The sequence below is a fragment of the Aotus nancymaae genome, unplaced genomic scaffold (genome assembly GCF_030222135.1).
Source record: "Aotus nancymaae isolate 86718 unplaced genomic scaffold, 86718_ANA_hifiasm-v0.15.2.pri h1tg000011l, whole genome shotgun sequence".
NCBI classification, from domain to species: Eukaryota; Metazoa; Chordata; class Mammalia; order Primates; family Aotidae; genus Aotus; species Aotus nancymaae.
In genome coordinates, this window is record NW_026988422.1 from 83,466,834 (window position 1) to 83,490,084 (window position 23,251).

At 53.6% G+C, this 23,251-nt stretch overlaps 1 protein-coding gene across 7 annotated transcripts in view; it reads left to right on the forward strand.

The window, feature by feature from the left end:
- Nucleotides 1-23,251, forward strand: part of EVL (Enah/Vasp-like) — a 179,166-nt gene that overhangs the window by 145,741 nt on the left and 10,174 nt on the right. For all 7 annotated transcript variants that reach the window (XM_064375211.1, XM_012471253.2, XM_064375212.1 and 4 more), the window contains 5 exons: nt 12,464-12,527; nt 16,351-16,415; nt 17,982-18,211; nt 19,034-19,155; nt 22,008-22,068. In XM_064375211.1, the coding sequence (XP_064231281.1) occupies nt 12,464-12,527; nt 16,351-16,415; nt 17,982-18,211; nt 19,034-19,155; nt 22,008-22,068 (542 nt within the window). The remainder of the gene's footprint in view (nt 1-12,463; nt 12,528-16,350; nt 16,416-17,981; nt 18,212-19,033; nt 19,156-22,007; nt 22,069-23,251) is intronic.

Genomic DNA, 23,251 nt, shown 5'->3' on the forward strand with positions numbered 1-23,251 from the left:
ACTCCTTACGGAAAGGAACAGACCCCCTTCGTGGATGCTCTTGTGCCTTGGCTCCCTAGATCTTTGCAGCATCCCCCTGAGACTTCAGGGAGACAGGAGGAATTACTTTCTCCATTTTAAGAAGGAAGAAATAAAGGTTCACAGTGCTAAGAAACGTGCTCCAGGCCACACTGGTGAATGCAGAGCCCAAGGCCCAGAGCCCAGATCTCCTATTTCCAGTCCAGGTCTCTGCCCAGTGGACCAGACTGCCTCTCCAAAGACCCTGCTCACCTGGCAGCCCCCGAGCTTCCTAAACCATAACCCGGCTTGGTCAGAGGTTGTTATAAACGTTTAACCTGGTCCATCTTTCTAGCCACATGCCCACATCTTCGAAAGTGAGGGAAGAATTCATTCACAGCTGTGCTTTTTTCCTCACGTAGCATGTATCATTTCTTTCCTAAGGAATGAGTTTTATAAGTAGCCTCCTGCTGGCTTCAGCTCATATAGGATAAGAGCCAGCTTAAATATTTTGGTAGATAACCCCAGAGACTCAGAAAGACAAGTGCTGAACTTGAGATACAGTTTCCAGTTTGAGAGTGGACAGGCTGTGAGTGTTTGAGGCCCTGCCCCCTTCCTGTCTGCTGCCTGCCCTCCCTCATCCAGGTGTCCATGCAACAGGGGCATTCACAGCAGCTACCACCTGACTGGCCTGCTCCTGCGCTTAGCCCACTCTGCTCCATTCCCCACACAGCAAGCAGACTGCTTTTCAGCTCTCAGTCAGGTCATCAGTCCTTGCTCAGAACTCTCTAGGATTTTAGGCTTAACTCAGAATACAGTCCACATTCTTACCAGGGCCTTGTAGCCCAACATGCTGTGGTCCTGGCTGTCTTTCTGAACTCACTTCCTCCCTACTCTCTACCTGTCCTTCATTCCAGTTATGTCATGCCCCAGACCTGTCAACCATTCTCCTAACTCAGGGCCTCTACACCCAAGGCCCCTTGTGCCCAGAATGTTTTCTCTCCACATAACCTCAGGGCTCCTTCCGTCACGTCATCCAGGCCTCCGCTTATACCTCCTAATCAGAGAGTTTGCCTGTCTTAAGAATGACCCACACACATTCCTTAAATTCTCTTTCCCTGCTGTGTTTTTCTTCCTACATGTTTTATCTTTATTTGTTGCCCGGCTCTCCTCTCTAGTGTAAGTTCCAAGGGAGAAGTTTGTATCCATAGCTATGTCCTCACCTGTGAATTACTGAGCATCTGTTCTGGGCCATGCACCAGCACACAAAGATGAATAAGACATGGTTCCTGTGTTCACAGAGCTCACAGCTGGGTGGAGAGAGAGCCTTGTCAATGCAGTGTATGTTATGCTATGATGGAGAAAAGCCCAGGGCTTCTGGGAGGCTGCAGTGAAGGGGAGAGCTACTGGGAGAGCCCTGGGGGTGGGCATGTGTGATCTAAGTCTTAAAGGGGATGAACAGACATTCGCCAGTTAGAAGAGTGGCCCAGGCCAGGTGCGGTGGTTCACACCTATAGTCCCAGCACTTTGGGAAGCTGACGTGGGTGGATCAGGAGGTCAGGAGTTTGAGACCAGCCTGACGAACATGGTGAAACCCCGTCTCTACTAAAAATACAAAAATTAGCTGGGCGTGGTGGCATGCACCTGTAGTCCCAGCTACTCCAGAGACTGAGGCAGGAGAATCACTTGAACCCAGGAGGTGGAAGTTGCAGTGAGCCAAGATCACAGCACTGTACTCCAGCCTGGGCGACAGAGTGAGACTCTGTCCCCCCACCCCGCCCCCCAAAAATAAGAGTAGCCCAAAAAAGGGGAAGCAAAATATGCAGTGGCGCGGAGGTGTGTGAACCTAGAACTGCGATCTTGGGTGCATGTGGGAGAAGAGAAAGCGGGGCTTAAGAAACAAGCAGGACCAGGTCTAGAAGGGCAGGCTTTGAGCATAACACACCAGGGCTTAGCCTCCTGCCTGAGCCACAAGGAAGGTCAAAGAGCAAGTGAGAGCCAGGACTCAAATTTAACTCTTAAGTGACTTCAAGTCTACATGCTCAGAATGGTGCCCAGCAGATAGTGAGCATTGTCATTGGTGGATGCTGCTGTCATCATCTTCCTCATGCTTCTTCTCTAGCCCCATGGGTGGGAAAATTAAGTTCCAGTGAGAGAAAGTGAGTAGCTAGCCCAGGGTCACAAGGCCTGCTAGGATCAGTCTGTTAATTGTGTAGGGAAGGATTTGGGCCGGGAGGGGGAAAGTCAAGGAAGAAATGAGGTGCCAAGCTTCAGATACCCCTCCAAGGCAGCAAGTCTGAGGGGTGGAAGGGGCATTCATTTGAAGTCTAATGATGTGCTCTTAAAATCCATGCATATTTTGCATATTTGAACTGTATTCCAGGGAAGGAAAGAGGGAATGATGGGTAATCCTAAGGGAAGGTGCTAAGGGAGTTGAGACATTCAGAGAGAAGAGAGGTTTGGTGGGATTGGCTGGGAGCAGCAGTCAGGGCACTAGGCCAGGCAGGTTGGAGCCTAAGAGACCTCCAATCCCAAAGTAAGGGTGAACCCAATCCCAAGGTTCCTGTGTGGACCAGTGGGGAATCACAGTAGTTTCCTGGCCAAGGAATGGCCTGGAAGACCAGTGCTTTCCAGAATTTACTCTGTAAGCACAGACTCAACAGGATAAGCAGAGGCAGAGAGGTCATTTGGAGACTCTTAGAAAACCCCCAAGTGAGAGCATGAGGCTTGGATCTAGACAGGCCAGGGAGAAAGCATCTAAGAGACAGTTTGCAGGAGAGACAGCATTTCACGCGGAGGGGATGAGGGACAGGTGAAAGCAGGAATCAAATGGGCCTTCTGTGAGAGGGTGCCAACTTGGTTTTCCCATACCAAAGTTTGAGGTGGTGCCAAATTTAATCACACCCCACAGGCATTCTCTGTACACTTCCTCCCTTCTGACTCCACACCTACCCTGTTCCGTCCCATTTCCCACAGGGTTAAGAGGAGTGCCACCTAGGAGGTGTCTCCTAGCAGACATCTGCTGTCACCAAGGCCTGTGAGCTGAGCCCTGCAAGGGGTCTGGACAGTCCTTCAGGGCCAGGGCCCTGGGAGCTTGCTGGAGTCAGGTGGGCAGGAGGGTTCTGATAGGTTAGCTGAGCAGCCTCATTAAAGATTGAGGTGGGGAAGCCCACTTGATGGTTGGATGGCGTATCAGTTACCCACTGCGCCAGCCAGGCAACGGAGGAGAAGAGGTAAGTGGCCCGGTGCGAGAGGTACCCCCGGCCTGTGCCGCGGAGCCCTGCCCGTGATGGTCAGCAGGGAGTGGGCCTTCCACTGCTTTTGCTTCTGCCACTGGGACTGCACCGTGCTTTGCAGAGTGAGCTGTAGGTGACGGGAGCCCCTCTCTCTCCTCCCTGCTCCTCATGGGCCTCTCCTTTCACTCCCACCTGCTCCAGGGATGGGGGTGGGAGTGCTGGATCTTGGGGCGAGTATTTGTCACTGACCAACTACGGGGTTTGCAAAGACATCCTTGCAGAAGCGGCAGGGTGGAAGCAGCGACTGGGCACCAGGAGACCCAAGCTTCTGTTCTAGCAGCACCGTTCACTGGAGGCGCTTGACCTTGGGCAGCTTTTCCGAGCCTCAGTTTCCCCACCTATAAAACAGGGTTAAAGACCCAGCCATGGATGATTGGGCAGATTAGTCACAAAAAAACGATGCAGTGATGCTCTGTAAACCATTAAGGTGTGTCAGATTTGTATTACAATTTGTTCTTTTTGAGGTTCATTTTAAGGTTAGTTTTACGTCCTGAAATAAGAATATTAGGAAGAGAGAAAAAAATATTCTAGAGGAAAACAACTCGCCTAAGGAACACAGCCTAGTGGCCCAAGGAGTGGGGGTGGGGTGTCCTGGCCTGGAAGCCGGAGACTGGGTCTAGCCCTGCTTTCCCCAGTGTGGCTGTGAGCTTAGGCAAGCCCCTGCCCTTTCCCTGGGGCTCAGGACCCCTCTACACGGGGTGCTGCTCACTGGTACATGGGCAGCACCAGGCCCCCTGCTGTCTTTTCAGAATTTGAATTCTTTTCCTCTCCGGCGTCTTGTTTTTGGTGCATGACTGCAAGGCCTGGTGGTGCTTCCCAGGGTGGCCCTGGTCATTCCCCACTCTCTGGTTATCCCCACATCTGTAAATGATGACCTTCTACCTCGACAGGTCTTTCAAACCCTGAGCTCCTAGACATAGCTTTACCTATTGGTCACCATGAAGCTGAGCTGTCTCTGCTAAGCCCAAGGCCAGGGCTTAGGTCTGAGGATCTGTTGTAGGATTTCGTGGGTCAGTTGGGTCAGTTGGCTCTGTTAATCTTAGTAAGACATGTCAGCCTGCTTGAGCCTAAATTCATGTGGTAAGGACTTGGCAGAAAAGACTAGAAAATTCACGCAGGGTTCCTTTAAGTAAGCAACTAAGCTGTGTAAGCTTGCGTTAGAATAGGGAGGGTGGCAGGCAGGTATTTGTCACCCCCTGCGTGGAGCTTAGAGGATAGAGTTAAACACTAGCTGCCTTTGTTTCCAAAGACAAATGTGGAACTGTTTGTTTATTAACCAGGGCTGAGCCTCTGGGGTGTACAGAGCCTTGGGCTGGGAGATACTTGTCCTGGGCTCTGGTCCCAGCTCTGCCACCAATTCCTGTATGGCCTTGGCCAGGTGACTGTAAAAATAGTGGCCAGACCAGGGCTTAGCCCAGTTCACAGACTCCATTCTCGCTTGGATGCTTGCTTCCTTACTCGGTGATAGGAATGGCACCTGTGAGGAAAGCAGGGCCTTGCAACAGGATGGAAAGGTGTGCCAGGGATGGTGCAATCTCATGGTAAAATCGGGGGACCCTCTGGAAAGAGGGGAGGGAGCCAGCCAGAAAGATGGTAGAGCAGGGAGGAGGCCTTGGAAGGACTTGGGACTCTGCCCAGCTCAGACCAGGTGGCTGCCGTTTGTCAGCCAGAAATTACATCAGGCATCACTGAGCAAGTGCTGGATCCTTTGTCTCTACTACTCCTAGGATCTCAGGTTCTATCTTTTCAGGAGCCCCAGGGGATGCCTTTCCCATAGAGACTAACTGGAAACTGAGCCCATCCCTTCCATCCCAGACGAGCTGGGAGCTGGTGTCCCAGGGCCTCATAAATGTTCAGCAGTGGGCAAGAGGAAGGCCTTTTTCAGGAGGAGGGGTCAGCACTGCCTCACCTTGTCTACCTGCCTTTGGCAGTATATATAAAAATGCATTAGCTGGACAGGAGCCACACTGTTCTCTGCCTACCCCACACCTGCCAGACCTCGAGGCAGGTGGATCACAGACCAGGGATTGTCTTCTGTAAGACTCTTAGACATTTGTTTATTTAGAGGTAGTGCATGATTTGGAAATTCAAAAAGGAATATAACCCCACAGTCCTGAGATAGCCACCATTAACATTTTACTATATTTCCTTCTTCTTTGTCCTTTAGAGTTGTAGAAATTTGGAGCTGATGATCCTTGGTTCCACCCTTCTCACTTTATAGTAAACGGAAGCCCAGAATGGGGAGGGACTCCCACACACCTAACTTACTGGCAGAACTCCAGCAAAGTTCATTCTGAAGGGGATTCATACAAATCAGAACCACCCGGAAGGGCACAGCCAGGGCAGAAAGGAACTGGAAGACAGGATAGGGGCCAAGGAAGGCCTGGAGTGGAGCGTGCCAAGGCCTCCAGACCAGCACAGAGAGACAGCCTTTGTGGTCCTGACTACTGGGGCAGTCCTGGCAAGAGAGATTTCACTCTTTGGAGAGAAGACTTTGCCAGTGAGAACCAACCCCCCACCTCCAGCTAGGGCCTCACACTCGAGATCAGACCTGGTGGTTCCCAAGGCTCACTACAGTCCTGAGAACCTGTCCATCTCCTGGGATACCTCTCCTGGTGCCACATGGATGGACACTAAGGCAGCAAGGCCATTGGGTGCTGATAGGATGTGGTGTGCCACACTCCTGTCCAAGAAGGGGCTCTGCCAGGGGGCTCCAAGCCGTAGCTTCTCGCACGCATGCCAGGGCTGGGCTCCTCCCCTCCTTGCTCTGGTCCTTCTCTCCCTGCCTCTCTCCCCGGCCTGACCCTTCTTCCTGCATTTGTCCTGTCCCCCTGCAGTCCTGGTGACTGTGGAGGGCTTTAGAGTCCTTTGTTTTTGGGTTGAAGCCTGGTTTAACGGTGGACGGTTCAGAGGCCACAAAGATGCTACTTCAGTTCTCCAACTCTCCAGCTTTCTTATGGGTAAAGTGGAGATCACAGCAGGATTCCTAGGATGAGTGAGGCTGAACGAGGTGGCGTTTGAGTCTCTGACACATGATCTAGTACATAGTGAGACAGACAATAAACTTGCATTCTCTCCTTACCCCAACCCATTGGATTTTCTAAGTCCCACTGCCATTGGTGGCCTGTGGTATCTCACTCACTGATAGATCATGAGGCCCAATCCTTGGCTCAGCCGCTGTTTCCAGCTCTGGGAGCTTGTGAGCCATTAGACTTCTGCTGTTTTCTCTAAGATTGTGTCACCTGCTCTAGTCTCACCCAGTGGCTGGAGATGCTCAGACAGTATACCCCGGGCCAGTCATCCATGTACTTAACAGACATGTATTGCATTAACTGTAGGTCAAAAACTATGGTAAGTACTGGGAATACAGAGGTGAGCAAAACAGTTATGTCCCTGGAATTAAAGTCAAGCCGTTCTGTTGGCCATGTGCTTCCTCCTGCCCTTCCTGGTATGTGCAGGCATGCCTCATGGGTCCTGGTGACCTCAGGGTTCACATTCAGAGTCCCATGAGCAGGTGCTCTCTTAAACCTGGGCCACGCCTGACCTGGATCAGTCCTGTGACCCGCCTGCGTCTTAGTACCTTGGCCAGGCTGTGAGGAAGTAAGAGGGAAGGAGTGTCGCCTGCATCGGGCTCATTCTCCTTAAGGCCCATAATGTGCGCCCAGATTTTTCCTCTCTTGCGTGCTCTCCTTACCCCTTTCCACTATACCAGGACAGCTTTCTTGAAGGTGGCAGTACCTTGCTTTGGAATCCTTGGTCAAATCCTTATGTCAGAGACAGATGCTATCAAAGCCTTTTGAAAAGTACAATACAAGGACCAGGTAGAAGCCTATTTCCTCCTTGGAGCAGCCTGTGAAGGACACAGGGCAATCCTTCATGTCCCTGCTTGCAGAAAAGCAGCAAAGGGGAGTGACCTGCCAAACGCCTCCAGTGCATCCCAGGTAGAGATGCCACCAGACGGGAGCCTGCTTCTTCCCAGTGCTCACTCTCCCCAGTGAGAAGGGACTCAGACCTCCTGACCCCACTCCCCATCAGTCATACAGACTCTGCCCGGAGTCTGTCCAGCTCCTGTCCCCTGTCACTGGCCCCCTCACCCCACCTCACCACCCCTCCCTTTCAGGAGGACTCATGGCTGAGTATGGCCCAGCCTTCCCTTCCTCTCTTGTGTGTTTCTCTCCTCTTCATGGCTTCTAGGAGTAAAAGGGCTCCTCTGTGTCACCACGGTGTTTGGGAGGAGTGGGTGTTTGATGGAACTTAGACTCGAAGCTGTAAAGTGGGCCTCCAAGACAGCAGGAAGTCAGCTCCTTCCCAAGAATCATCACGGTCCAGTGGGCCTTAGAGCAGACCAGCCTGTCTCAGCCTCTGTTCTCCTGCAGCTCTTTGTGTTCAGAAAAAAGGTCAATCAGGGAACCTATGGCCTGGCCTGCTACGAGGAGTGAGCCCTGCCACCAAGGGCTGGACTCTCATGACATCAGGAGCGCACAGCCACCCTGCTCTTGTTTGATGTTGGACCTGAAATTTCCCTTTCTCTTTATTTGTCTGTAGCGTGACGGGCTCTTTGATTTTTCCTTTTTTGATTTTTGAATTTCTTCTCATGCTTGTTTCCTATCTCATGCTCTTTATTTTGACTTGGCAAAATTTGTCAGAGAGGGTGAGAGTTTTCCTCAGTGGAGTCCCAGGGGAATGGGCCAGACCCCTGCCTTGGCAAGATCAGCTCCCAGACTCAACAAGCTTGGGACACGGGCCACTGTCACAAACCCAGTGGCTTTGGGCAAGTGACCTCACCCCTCAGAGCCACCACCGCTCATCCCTTGTGCTTCAGGGGCCATGGTGGGACCAGCTGGGCAATGAGTGCACGCAGCCTATGGAGAGGAAGGCTCTCTGCCGAGGGGACTGCACCAGCAAGGCTGCAGGGGCAGAGGGCCACTTAAGCCAGCACACAGGCAGGTTCCTGTCTGACTCAGCAGAAAGATCAACAGTGTGCTTTCAACAGTAATGCAAACAAGTATTTCCAGCACTTTATGGCTTACCATATGCTTTTTCCTCCTGGAGTTTATTCCTCATAGCAGTTTGGTAAGGTACCACTATTAACATTAGTATATTAGGACTCTAGCATTAGTGTATTAGGACCACTTTATAGATGAGGGCACAGATAGCTTACCTAGGGATGCACGGCTGGGCAGGCGTGGGGCAGAACCCAGGCCAGGTCCTCTCGTGCCCACTGCCTGCCCAGGTTAGTACCTCATGGGAACGAGACAATTAAGGTGTGATCCGCAGACCGTCATTGCCATACATTTACTGTACAAAGGAGGGCACCTCATGGCCGCAGAAGGTAACTCCACGCTCTGCCACTATGTGCAGAGCCACAGGGTCCTCTAGCAGAAAGACATCTGAAACTCACAGCCCCGCAACAATGGCTGGATCAACAGCCCCATGGCTTTAGTTTGTCCCCAAGGCCTCGGGTCCGCAGAGGGTACCTGGTGCTGACAGGGCTTCGTTCCACTGCTGCCTCCTCTCTGGACAAGCATGAACTTGGGGGACCCCTGTATCTCTCTGTGGCTCACCTCCTAGGTTTTTATTTTCACTCAAGTCATTTCAGCATGACTCCTTCACCTGAACTTTTCCCCTTGAGTGGGTGAGATTGAACCTCCTCTCCCCTTCCCAACTCAGTTCAGTAGAATATACCAAGTATCTGGTGTGAGCCAGGCTGTGAGCATGGAGTGCTGAGTGAGATGTGCTCTCTGCCCGTGAGAAGCCCAGTGTCTACTACAGAAGAGAAGGCAGCTCCCAAGTCACTGGAATATGGGTGAGAAAGCTGTGAGTTTTTAAGAGAGGCACACAGGCACTGCTTGGTAAGGAGTATGAGGACCTGGGGAGGGCTTCATGGAAAAGGTGACCTCTGAGCCGGGCCTGAAAGCCTTGGTAGGTGGAGACAGCCGGAAAAGGTGACCCAGGTGGGTTGAGTAGTGCACAAAACACAGAGAGACGGGAAGCATGGTGGAGCCAGTCCCAGTGTGCAGTTGCAGGAGGTCAGCTATGGAGGGCTGTCCGGGAGGCCCAGCCACAAGGTGGGCTGGGGCCTGGCCTGAAAGCCTTGAATCTTATTTGATGGAGCCTGGGTCCGAGCCTGGGTCCAACCCTGTGCAGGTCATGTCTGTGCTTTTCAGACATCACTTGGGCCGCACTGCCAGAATACGAGAGAGTGGAAGTGAGGGTCCAGGAGAGAGATGCCAAGGCTGCTAGGTGGCAGCAGAGAGGCAGGGCATTCTGTGAGGGCAGCCGACACAGCACCAGTAAGACTCAGTTACCTAATGAGCCGTGGCAGATAGAGAGGGAAGAGCCAGAACCACCCCCATCCCTATCGTCCTGGATCCTGTGGGATCCAAGCTCAGCTCAGGCGGCGCCAGTGGCTCTCCTGTGGCACAGGACATCCACCTCAGCTGGATGCTCCTGTGATGCCACATCCTCCACCTCAGCTTCTGCCTGCATCACGCAGGGACGTCATCTGTAGTGCCTCACCACTAGACACGAGGGAGTCTGATTACCAGCAGCCAGGAGCCTTCCTTAGCTACTCCTGCTAAAGAAGCACCTGCTGAGGGGCTGCTGCTTGGAGCTTCCCAAGGGCCACCAGCAGTCTGCAGCAATGACCTTCCTCCCCTTCCCTCCCCCAGACTGCCACGGGGAAGCTGTGCCCGGGGCGGAGGAGACCAGGAGTAAGGAGGCGGTGCGAACCTCAGGTCTGTCACAGTTACTCTGGGTGACAGTGGACAGACCCATGCTCCTTGCTGGGCCTTAGCTCCCACCCCTAAAACCAAGGGACTTGACTTTAATGTTCAGGGCCCTCATAGCTCAAAACAATTGAACATTTTCTTAGTTTAAGAATGGCAAGCCTTATGTAATCAGTGTAATCAAGTGTTATCCTTTCCTGCTCTGACATGTCTAAAACTCCAGCCAGTTTTTAATTAGGTCTTAAGTGCAGGGGCCAGAGCCCCCTGGAAGGGCCAGGGCTCCTTTTGGACTTCCCTACCCTCTCAAGGAACAGGTTGGGAGGGTGTTGGGAGGACGTCAGCCCAGCAGGCAGAATGGGGAATCCAAAGCACACAACCACACAGACGTCTGTGGGCAGCTGGCTGCCATCTGGGGTCCTGACATGGTTGGAAAACAGTTGCAGTGAGCTAGGCAAGGCCAAGCCACAGACACAGAAGGATCCTGCGGCAGCTGGTGGAGCCTAAGCATGGAAAGGCCTCCATCCTAGGGCAGGGCTCAGACCAAGTACTAGAAAGGGTCCCTAGGACAGGGACTTAGCCCCCAGAGGGACAAAATCCAGATCCAGGAGTGAACTCGGCCACTGAGACCAGGTTGTAGAACAAGGCAGATGTCCAGTCACCCAAGCCAGAGCCCAAGGCCTGTACCGAGCTCATAGCAGAGCAGCTCAGGCGCAAGTCCTGGACATGGAGCTGAAATGCCAGGAATCCCTCCCGCCTCAGCCAGAATGAGTGGCAGTCAGGGAATGAGGGGTGGGGGTGGGGAACACATGTCCACAGCACCTTGCACACCATCCAAGGGCAGCTTGCAGCTCTTCTGGCAGTATATGAGTCTGCGACCTTGATCCTTCATTCTTCAAGCTGGTCTCAATCTGACACCACCATCTGAGTTTAAGAAAGAAAGTGGCATTTGCAGGTGATTTGCATGTGCCACTTGCTGTATGTAAGACCTTGGGCAAGTCATTTAGCTTTTCTGGACCTGGCTTCCCAGCTGTTACAAGTCCTTAGGGGAGCCTTCTTACAGGTTTGTGAGAATTTGAGTTAAATTGAAAATTAAATTCAATTAAGAAAAGTACCTGGACATTGCTCTGGTAATGTTCACATATTCGTTCATTCTGTTTCTTGAGAACAAGGAAGGAAGAACAACTAGGACCTTGGGCCTCTGTGAAGTAGGAGGGAATATAGGTGTCCCCACATCATCGATTGTAGCTTGAATATTCCTGTCACCTCATCCTGGGGCAGAAACAGTGCCACTGCCCCATCTAGTCATTGCAGCTCTCTGCAGTTCCCTAGTGACACCTGAGCTGGCAGAGAAGGAACAGTCAGCTCTTTCTCGGGTGGGGGCACTGAAGCTTAACTGTGGCACAGCACAGGAAGCCCTGACACAGGCCCCAGCTCCAGCCTCTCCTGAACACGAAGTCCGCACAGCAGACCTCAGCTGTGCCGGGGTCCCTCCTTCAGGGTCCAGGGCAGGGTGTGGCCAGAAAGTTCCACACCAGTCCAGAACAAGGGGAGCAATGGCAGGGCCTGGCTCCTTCACACCCTTTGCAGACAGCAGGGGTCACCCCAGGGCTAGAAGCATGGGCCTCAGCTCAGACACACCCAGGTTTTAACCACGACATCCACCAGCAGTCAGTGTCAGTCCTTTGCTCAGAAAGTGGAATAAAGTAGATTTCTTAGGTTTGCCAATTCCCAGTTCCCTGGTGATTTTAGTTAGAACATCCTGGTGGGAGGTGAAGAGGCTGGAGTCCTGTTAAAGCGTTGAGGGATGGTGGCCAGCATGAAGGTCGAAGCAGCGAGAATGTAGTTTGAGAGGGAAGGCAAAAAGGGCCAATAACTGAAAGGGATAATTTTTTTTTTGAGGCGGAGTCTCACTCTGTCACCCAGGCTAGAGTACAGTGGCACGATCCCAGTTCACTGCAACCTCCACCTCCCGGGTTCAAGCGATTCTCCTGTCTCAGCCTCCCAGGTAGCTGGGACTACAGGCGTGCACCACCACTCCCAGCTAATTTTTGTAGTTTTAGTAGAGACAGGGTTTCCATGTTGGCCAGGATGGTCTCGATCTCTTGACCTCATGATCCACCCGACTCAGCCTCCCAAAGTGCTGGGATTACAGATGTGACCCACCGTGCCTGGGCTGAAAGGGATGATTTTTAACCATGTGAAATTTTGGGTCTTATTGATTTAGAATGAAGAGCCATGAGAAAGAGAGAAAGAAAGGGTGGTTGAGAGAATGAGATGGGGTGGATAGTGCATAGGTGTGAGTGAGGCCAGCGTTTAAAAGATTCTTAAGGATGTCTCTTCTGCAGCCAGGAGGAGGGGCAGAGAGAGAGAGCACTCCAGGCAGGGTTTGTTGGGTGACTTCCTTCTTCTAACCACTCTGTTTCTATGTTTCTCTGCCCACAGGCCCCTCCAGCCAGCGTCAGGTGCAGAATGGCCCCTCTCCTGATGATATGGACATTCAGAGAAGGTAACCCCAGCACCCCCAGGGGCCAGCCTGACCATCTCCCAGTAGGGCTGGGTGGCCAGGGGTGCCTTCAGTGGGTGAGGATACACCAACACCCAGGGCCAGGACTTCCAGAGGCACACATTGGGGGAGGGTGTAGGGTGCAGCCAAGACCAGAAAGAAAGAGAGGGCTGATGCGCAGCCGCTGGTCCCAGACAACAAAACCAGGAATGACTGTGGGAGTCTGATGTTCTACAGAGAGCGCCGCTGACCTCCAATGGGACGGCTCTCAGGGTGACCCAGTAGGGCCCGAGTGCTGCTCCCTTGTTGCCTCACTTCCCCATCCCCAGGGTAGCAGGAGACAGTCCAGACATGAGGGATTCAGCCTAGGGGGCAGTCCCTCCCATGGGATGGAGCTAGGGGGCATAGGAATGAATCCTCCCACCCCATGGAGCTTCTAAAGTGTTAGCACAGGGGGAAGAGGAAGGACCAAGGCTGTTGTCCTGAAATTACAGAAGAGGTCATGGTGGGTCCCCATGAACAGCCTCCCAAGGTCACAGTGCCCTGAAATGGCAGAGCCAGGACTTGAAGCCAGGTCTGCCCTCTCAGTGATGGGTGCTCTGCCTCTTCTGTGTGAGGGAGGTTGAGCCTGGCCCGGGCCGTCCTCACTCAGCTCTGTCAGATAGGGAGTAAAGCTGCAGCTCTCTGTGGCTACACCCAAGTCCAGCCCTGGACTAGAAGTCAGGAAAGCGGGCTTCTGCCCCCACCTACACCTCTCACCAAATGGCGTGGGACTTCCCCCAGCACCTCCTCTCCTCTAGCCTTTTCCTAAGACTGACAAATGAATGCCTTGCAACCTTGGGCAAGTTCCTGCTCCAGGCCTCAGTTTTCCAATGTGAAGATGGCATTGGCCTTGCTCTGCCTGTCTCACCCGCTCACCCTCAGGGCTTTTCTTACTGTTGCTCACATGAGTCAGCTGAAGCCCAAAGTAACCAGGAGTCAGGCAGAACCCAGGTTGGCAGGCAAGTCTCACTCTAGCTGCAGCTCCCTGCAGGACCCGAGGCTGGCCCTACTCACAAAAGGGCGTGAAGGAGTGAGCCCCACCAGATGCCAGGTGGAAGTGTACAGGAGTGGATGGCCACTAAATGGGTCCTTTGGTTCTCCCGAAACTGCTTCAGCACCCGCAGTGCTGAATTCTGTACCCCAGGGCCCAAACCAAGCTGTGTGGGATCACTGGCCATCTGGGAATGGGAACACCACCTGGCAGTCAGGGTGTGAACTACAGGGGACACACACCCCTGCCCCAAGGCGGGAATGTAATCGAATGCCGGGGAGCGGGGGAAGCTCAGCTCCCCTGAGAGGACGTTCTTCCAGGCTCTTGGTCTCTCACTCACCCAAGAATGGGAGGGAGGACCCCGCTGGGTGCAGTGCACCCGCAAATATTGGACCCCAAAGAGTTTTGGAGAAAGTGATTTATTTAGGCAGAGAAAGAGAAAGAGATGAGAGAGAGAAACTTTTATAAGATCGTGGAAGGGGACCCAGATATGGAGTCTGCCTGGATGTTGGGGACAGGGACTTTTAACCTGGGAGGAATTCCTGCCCCCTTCAGGTTTTCTGGGCCTATGAAAGGAGTTCCTTTAAACTTCTGCTGGAGTGATTGATTTTTGATTCTTTCTTGAGCCCGGGAAACTTAAACAAAGACCTTCAAGACCCCAGATTGGGAGGGGGTATGGTGCTGGGAAGTTCTTGCCTTTGAAACTATGCCCCCTTGTGGACCCGGGAAGAGAATACATTCCCTCAGGACCACACACACACACACACACACACACACACACACACACACACACCCCAAGGTGGAACCACGCACCTACACACACACACCCCTGACCCAAAGTTGGACCACACACATACACACACCTGCCCCGAGACGGGACCACACACACACACACACATACACACATACATACCCCTCACCCAAGGTGGAACCATACACCCACACAGACACACACCTGCCCCAAGGCGGGACCACACACACACCGCTGACCCAAGGCAGAAACACACACATACACACACACACACACACACACACACACTTGCCCAAAGGTAGGACCACACACACCTGCCCCAAGGCAGGACCACACACACACACCTGCCCAAAGGTGGGACCACACACACACACATACCTGTCCCAAGGCGGGACCACACACACACCCCTGACCCAAGGCGGAACCACATACATACACACATACACACACACACACACACACACACACACCTGCCCAAAGGTGGGACCACACACATACACACACCTGCCCCAAGGCGGGACCACACACACACACAACCCTGACCCAAGGTGGAACCACACACACATACACACACACCTGCCCCAAGGTGGAACTACACACCCACGCACGCACACACACACCTGCCCCAAGGTGGAACCCCCCACACATACACCTGCCGCAAGGCGGGACCCCCCCACACACACACACACACAGACACCTACCCCCAAGACAAAACCACACACACACACACACACACACTACTCTGCTCCTCTGCCCCAGGGTGGGACCACACACACACGCACCTGCCCAAAGGCGGGACTACACACACACAGAGATACACACACACCTGCTCCAAGATGAGACCACACACACACACACACCCTGCCCCAGGACAGGACCACACACACAGACACAGGGTGGGGAGTGGGCAGGGACTCTAACTTTTCCAACACCATTTTACTGGAGGCGGGCAGGGGCAAGACTTACTCCATGAGGCAGAGACTCCAAGCATCCAAACAGTATCATAAGTTCAGACCTGATTTTTGAACATCTTTTACACACCCTCATTTTACCATGGTTTTCTAGGTGTGTGGCTCCTGCTGGGGAGGTTGGAGTTTCAGCAGTTTGAGTGGCGACACTAATACAGATGCTGCCAGGAGCTTTTCAGACCTTAATGCTAAAAGGGGCTTATCCATAATTTTTTAGTTATCAGGCATATGCCCTGCAAGAACCCCGTGAAATAGACGTTTCCAGCACTCCCTCCCACCAAGCCCAGAGCTGCCCTCAGAACATTCCTTCACCCTGTGTTTCCGTGGCGGGCATTCAGTTTGCACCACACCAGCTGAACTCTTGCTGCTGTCTGTGGTCTAGATGATTTCTTTTCCTTAAGATGCCTCCCACTCCAGAACTCGGTTCCTGGACTCTGTAGATGTATCTGGGGCTCAGTGTCCTCATTCAGCTTGCCTTTAAGAGCACCCTGAGGCCACCCTGCCATAAGGAACTGGAATGTGTGTTCTCGCTGTGGTGCACGTAGCAGTGTCCCCGACATGCCAGGTGACAGTGTGGTTCTCTCTAGATGGAGGCGGGCCTGTGGCTGGTCTGTAGCAAGGAAAATGACGAGTGTAGCTTTTGTGTCCATTTTTGCTGACAACCAAAACACACCTGAGAACTGTCCCAGGAAGCTTGGCCAGGGCCACTAAGAACAGGCATTCCTGAGGCTGGGTCTGTTGAGGCCACAGGCCCCCAAAAGCCAGGTGAGCCCACCCAACCCAGGGAGGAGCTTGGTAACTCTAGGGAGTGAAATCATATTGGCCTTCCATGAGGAGTGCTGTGTTCAGTGTTCCTGAGACTCAGGAGACAGCCGGTGCTCCCACTTTTGGGAGCTGGAACCAGTCACATCCCCCTCCTCTGTTAGGAGGAGGCAGCCCAGGCACACAGTGGCACTTGTGGAGCACTGGCGTAACCTGACTCTGAAGCCGGGGCTCACGGGCACAGTGTAGGCACTGAACATGTTGTTCTCTGGTGTGGAGAAGTCAGACTGCCCCACTGTGGTTGCTTTTCAGACAAGTGATGGAGCAGCACCAGCAGCAGCGTCAAGAATCTCTAGAAAGAAGAACCTCGGCCACAGGTGAGAGCCCTCCTCCTCCAGGGCCAACTCCCATGCTGGTGCCGGCAGCAGCCCCTCCACGTAGATGAGGCCAGGGTCACATGGGGCGCTCTGTGAGTAGCTGAGGGGAGCTTACGTTTCCTAGTGCGACCACCACTTCAGATGGTGGAGGGGAGCAAGAGAGCAGGGGCTTGGGGTTCCGCTCAGCCGGGTCTGGCCCCTGCCCACCGACCTTCTCCGGAGTGGACATTCAGCGAGCGCGTCCTATGTCTCAGGCACTGTGCTAAGGGCTGGGGACACAACCACAGGTGCAGTTCCTGCCCTCAAGGAGCTCACTGCCCCGTCAGGGAGACCACAGACCCACCCTCATGTCATGAGAGGTGCAGGTGCTGAAGGCCCAGCCCGGATCAGGGAAGGCTTCCCATGGGAGGCCCTGACACGCGTCCAGCTTGGACATTCCATGGAGGTTAGCACATTGAAGGAGAAAGACAAGGGTTTTCCAGAAATTGTGTTCACGGATAGGCAAAGGGCTTGATAATTTACCAAGTGCTTTCATGTCCTTTGTCTTGTTTAATTTTCTCAAACACCCTATGAAGTGAGCAGATGATTATTATACTGTTTACTGATGAGAAACCTGAGCCCCTGCTGGTTACAGGAGCACCCTGCCCATGAGATACTGACTGACGCTGTCACCCCCACCTAGCTGTCACAGGCCTCCTGCCCCCGGCCACTCTTCATTTCTCATGCAGGTCTGACGCTGTTATCATGTCCCTTCCCCATCACTCTTGGAACGGCCCGTGCCCCCCTCTCTCCCTCTAGTGCCTCACAAGCATTTCCCACCCTTCTTCTCCTTCCTCACACTCACTTCCCCTTCACCTAACTGAACCCCTGCTCTCTAGTCATGTGCCAGCACTAGTCACTTATGTAAGGAAGTCTTCCATGAACCTCTGGCCAGGCTGGAGCCCCTCTGCATATGCCAACATGGCACTGTGTGCCTGCCCTTGGTAGCACGTGTCAGCTTGCCACAGTCTGCCATCTGCATGCATCTGCATCATGAGCAGAGAGCTTGAGGCTGGTTCTCCTCAGCACTGCACTTAGCATTGCACCCTGACCCACACCCCCAGTCGGCCCTGGGACCCGCAGTACCTGCCATGGTCCCCAGAGGCCAAGTGTCTGTCACAGTCGGACCTTGGTGACCAGCTTCTGCCTAGGGGGTGCTAGGTGCTTAGAAGTAGTAGAGAAGAGAAAAAGCACTAACTGTGTAGCCAGAGAGCTTCCTCTCCCCCTGGAAAAACGTGATTGCAGCAAGAGGAAATTGCCTGGGCTCAAGAAATGTTAAGCAAATACAGGACACTGTGAGTCCAGCCAGGCCCCGAAGTGCTAAGGACACCAGAATAGGAAATAATTGTGCCAGGACCAAGTTCATCCTGCTGGGACTTCCTGGATGAAGCAGGCCCGGAGCTGTTCCTCATCCCTCTGAGGAGCAGCCTGCCCTCTGTCCTTCATCCAGGGAACCTGAGCTGAGAGCAGCAGGCTTAGCCCCCAGCTGGGTGCTGGAGCTGGCTGAGCCTCACTGTTGTGTTTCAGGGCCCATCCTCCCACCGGGGCATCCCTCATCTGCAGCCAGCGCCCCCATCTCATGTAGTGGGCCTCCACCGCCACCCCCACCCCCTGTCCCACCTCCACCCACGGGGGCTACCCCACCACCCCCACCCCCGCTACCAGCTGGAGGAGCCCAGGGGGCCAGCCATGACGAGAGCTCCATGTCAGGACTGGCTGCTGCCATAGCTGGGGCCAAGCTGAGAAGAGTCCAACGGGTAAGAGTTGCTGTGCATGGGGCAGGAATGGGACGGGGGGACCCTGACACCATCTGCAGAGCACTTGTGTTCCTTCCCCCATCTTCAAGACACTGAGCAAACTGCTTCCCTGCCCAAAGCTAGCTGGCCCTTGGCCACTTGTTCTCACACAAGAACACTCATGGGACAGCACTTTGAAATTATAAGGTGCTTTAATTTAGTTAGCCATTGAGCCTCACGTTGACCTTCATACGTGGGGCAAGAATATGTCCCCTTTGTAGATGAGGAATTTGAAGCCTAAAGAGCTCGAGTAATTTGCTCAAGTCACACCATTTATAAGTTTTAGATTTTGGACTCAAGCCTGGGTCTCCTGAATCTAAGTCCATTGCCCTTTCCACTGTAGGAAGCTATATCGTGGAAACAGGTCCACCCGGCTGTTAACTTCCCTAACCCCTGCTCATATGTTCTGGAACTGTGCTTGTAAGAATAGCTCTGCTACAGACCTTTGGCTTACATTTTATTTCCTTCCCACAAAATAGTCTCTTCTCCCCTCCTTCCCTCCATGTGTCATGTGTGGTCTTGGCAAAGACACTGACCATCAGCCTGCAGGCCTGGGGAGTGTCTGCGACCTGTATGACCTGGACTGGTCCTTGTCCCTCTCTTGATTTTGGTTTTTTCCCCATGGTATTAGGGAATCATGGACTAGATGGCCCCTGAGGTGCCTTGCAACACTGCCATCTTAGGATTCACACGCACACGGCTTCCTGCATCCCCTCACGTAGGTGCTGCCCCCTGTTCTGCCATCAGCAGCAGAGTATAAAACGTGGCCTCCTCTTCCCTTAGCCAGAAGATGCATCTGGAGGCTCCAGTCCCAGTGGGACCTCAAAGTCTGATGCCAACCGGGCAAGCAGCGGGGGTGGCGGAGGAGGCCTCATGGAGGAAATGAACAAACTGCTGGCCAAGAGGTGGGTCTCTGCACCTCCCGAGACTTGGTGTGCCTAGCGGGCAGCTCCTGGCCCCAGCACCACATGGAGAATCCTTGCTTGACCCCAGAATCCTTCATTCCCTGGGTTTAGCCAAGCAGGAGGAACTGTTAATTTTCCCTTCCCAAGGGGTTAGTCTGAAGCAGCAAGCCCATGGGAGTCCTCTACACTCCAAAGCCTTCATTTTAGCTCAGTAAGTATTTTCTGAAGCATCTACCATGAAGCATCTACCATGTAGCAGCCCTGTCCTGAGCAGAGATAAATTTGGAGATAATTTCAGAGATAAATGCAGGGGGAAAAAAGTCCCTGCTCTTGAGATCCTAACAGAAATAAGATGTGGCCGCAGTGCTTGGGTTTGCAGAGGACACTCTAGTGAATGTGTGGTGAAGGTGTCCCGTCCTCCAGGGTTCATTATGGAGGACTCGGGAAAAGGAATTATGAAGGGTAGGAACCCAGAAGGCATTGCCCTGAGCAATGGAGCGAGCACAGTTCCATCCGCATCCTGGCCGGGCTCAAGGGCCTAGGACCTGGTCATGTGTGTCTGCTTCAGCAGGTGTCGCTGCAGCCTGCCATTGTTGCTCTCTCCTGTTCTCCAACTGAAACCCAGGCAGGTAGGGAGAACATCCAGGTCTTTCTCAAAAGAGATGCAAAACTTGGATTTTATTTTTAAATATGACTTGGCATCGGGAATGTGCTTACTTTGGACTACCAATATCTTGGCTCACCAAGGCACCAGAGGGCACAGGAGCAGGCCTCACCAGCCAGAATACAGAAAGCTGCACCAGGGGCCCTGCTCCCTTGGTAACCCCGCCCCCACCCCCACCCCCACCCCCCACCCCCGCCGCTTTGTTGCCTTCTCCTGGCCCTCCCGGCTGCCTTCCAATTGGCTGACACAAGTGAGAACTCTGTGTATGCCCAGGGTTTTCACACTGCAGCCCTAGTTCCTCTCATTACCTTCCCATGGCTCCATGAGGATGAAGTGAGATGACAGAGGCCCACAGGTGCAGGCAGCTGGTGTGGCGCTTCATGGCAGGGGCACAGCCTGGGTTTCCTGCCAAGGGCTTCTTTGTATGCATCACAGATGGCAGGGAAGGGAGGCTCCACATGTTTCAGGGAGCAGCAAGGTGGATCTGCAGCACGGGCTTCTCCCAAGCCTCCACTGGGCCTGGGCATATGTAAATCACCAAGACAGGAGGCAGGCTTCTGAGCAATTTCCTGTGATAGTAAGTCCAGGTGTGCAGGGCTGACAGTGGTCACACAAAGGCACATGGCTCCATGGATGAGAGAGCCGGGAGGACTCTCAGAAGGATGAGGACTCCTGTGCAGTAAGAGGGACAGTGGGCGGACTTAAGGTCCTGGGAAGGCTGATGCCCCCCTGTGTCTGGAGAGCTGGGTGTGGAGGAAATGGACCAAGAGTCAGGCTGGGAGAGGGAGCCTCATGGTGCAGGGCATCGGGTTCCATCTCAGAGGCGAGGGTGGGCTGCAGAGAATAGAAATCATTTTGGAAAAGAAAATATTAATGCTTTCCCTAAGTCTTAGACCAGGCTGAGGGAAAGCACCTTTCTGAGAACAGGAAAAGGCTGATATTGCCCAGAGCCAGTGAGATGCCAGATGCTGGTGGGAGAGTCCAGGCCCTCCCAAGAACAAACATGCTTTGCATAGCTCAGCAGAGATCAATCAGATTGCCCTTTGAAATCCACTTTAGTGATGGCTACTGAGTGAAGCTGGTGATGAGAGTGCCCTTGCCCTTGCAAAGTTTCTTTTAATGCAGGTTCTTGTCTCCTGCTCTTAGGGCATGCAGTTGAGTCTCTCTCCCAGCAGGGGAGGACAAGAGGGAAATGATATGGACAGAGAGCTCCTGTTCAGCAGCACTTTCTCCCACCTATACCCCACTCGAGTGGCTGGCTTGGTCAGCTTTCTGTTTCTAGGAGATGGGGTGCTGGCTGCTGGGGAGTAGATGGTGATGGTGGGTAGGCCAGTTACAAGACTCTGACAGTCCAGGAAGAGATGATGGGGGCTTGCAGGAAGGTGTTGAAAGTGAAGAGAGAAAAAAGACAGGTTCAGAGGTAGAACTGACCAGGCTGACTGTTAAAAGAAGCTGGTGTCGGGATGATTCCCTGGTTACTGGGCTGAGGAACAAGGTGGGCAGACCTGTGCTGAGATGAGAGCTAAAGAAGAGGCCCCTGCTGCAGCTGAGGAGGCTGCCGGGTGGGCCCATTACAGACAGGTGACAGCCTGGCCACGGCCCCTCACCACACCTCAGACCAGCTCCATGCTTGATGGGCAGCTCATCTCAAGTTTACGAGCCACAGAAACCTATCTCCTCTTAGCATTTCCAGGCCCTGAGTGGCATCCTAGATTCTAGATTGGAAAGGGCATGGCTAGGTTAACTGAATCCAAGACAGGAGGGCCTTAGGGTGACACAAGAAAGTGTCCAGTGTCCCGACCTGTGGGACAGACTGCAGCCCGGAGAGGCGCCTGTCTGTCCCATGTGGCCGGGCCTTCAGTGTCCTGGGAACAGAGCACAGCTGCCTCCTCCACCCCTTGGGTGCTGCAGCTGCTGCCAGCACAGCCAAACAGACACACGGTCGTCTCGCCCTCTCCGCCTAGACCAGTTTCATGTCCCAGGCCATGGGCACACAGAGGGCCTGGACACTCGCCCAGGCCTGGCTTCTCACCAGACAGGGCCTGGACAAGCCTCCTTCATGCTATCGTTTTCCTGCACAGGTTTATCTGAAGACTGGGGTGAGTCTGGCAGGGAGGAGGCAGAAGAGTTCTGGGAGAGTGTGAGAATCTGAGAAGCTGATCTGTATCTTCCCCTTCTCTGTGCCTAGGAGAAAAGCAGCCTCCCAGTCAGACAAGCCAGCTGAGAAGAAGGAAGATGAAAGCCAAATGGTGAGGAAGCAGCCCTCAGCCCTCAGGCTTCCCACCGAGATGAGTGCATCAGCAGGGAGGCTCCCTGGTCACAGTCGAGGCCTTTGGGACGTGCGTGGGATGGGTGGGATGGGCGCTTCATCAGGTGATTCACAGGAGGGTCTCTGCAGCGCTTGCCCCTGCGCCACCCTGGCCCCAGCAGCAGGCCTGCCCTCACTGAGCACCCCGACCAGATGCTGCTCCACCCTTGGAGCTGCAGGCCAGCAGGGGAGGAGCCTGGGGTCCTGGCACCGCACCGCCGGGCTGCCTTGCCTGCCCAGGAACCCCGGGGAGCACAGACCAGCCAGGGCCTCGTCAGGGGACTGGGACTTCCAGAGTACACTGCAGTAGGGCATGTCTGCTAGAAGCTCAGAGAAGTTTTTATTTTCAGATTATTTCTATTTCTAAAGACCCCTCTTCCAGCAGGAGCTTCAGGTGAGCTGTGGTAAAGAAGCCCTGGACTCCTGGCTCTTGTCCTTAGCAAGCAGCCCAGAGCCAGCCTGGCTGCCAGAGCTCCCAGCATCTGCTTCCACTTAGGGCAGCTAATTCTCTTTTTCTCTCTGTTAAGCTTTTCCTATAAAAAGACTCCTACTGACAAGGCTAAGTTTAGCCTTAGCTACAAATGGCATAAAGTGCAGAGTGAGAGAGGAAATACAACTGCCAGGGACCAGAGCAGGCTTCCTGCCCTGTCTTCCCATCAGTCAGGGCCATGCTGGTGTGACCTCAGGGCTCTATTCTTCCTGGCTGATCCGTGCCTCTCAGCCTCGTCCTGCACTCCTGCACTCAGGGCCTGGGCACATATGAGTCCCTTTGCCTTACCCGCCAGCTCCCACTCAGCCTTCACTTCTCTACATAAGCCTTACTCCTTGAAAAACAGCCTCCCCCCACCCCCCCAAAAAAAAAAATGTAAAAAAAGACAGTTACTCACGCCTGTAATCCCAGCACTTTGGGAGGCTGAGGCGGGTGGATTACCTGAGGTCAGGAGTTCAAGACCAGTCTGACTAACATGGTGAAACCCCGTCTCAAAAAAAAAAAGTTAAAAAAAAAAAAACAGCCTCCCAGCCTGGCACAGTGATTCACACCTGTAATCCCAGCACTTTGGGAGGCCAAGGCGGGCGGATCACAAGATCAAGACATCAAGACCATCCTGGCCAACATGGTGAAA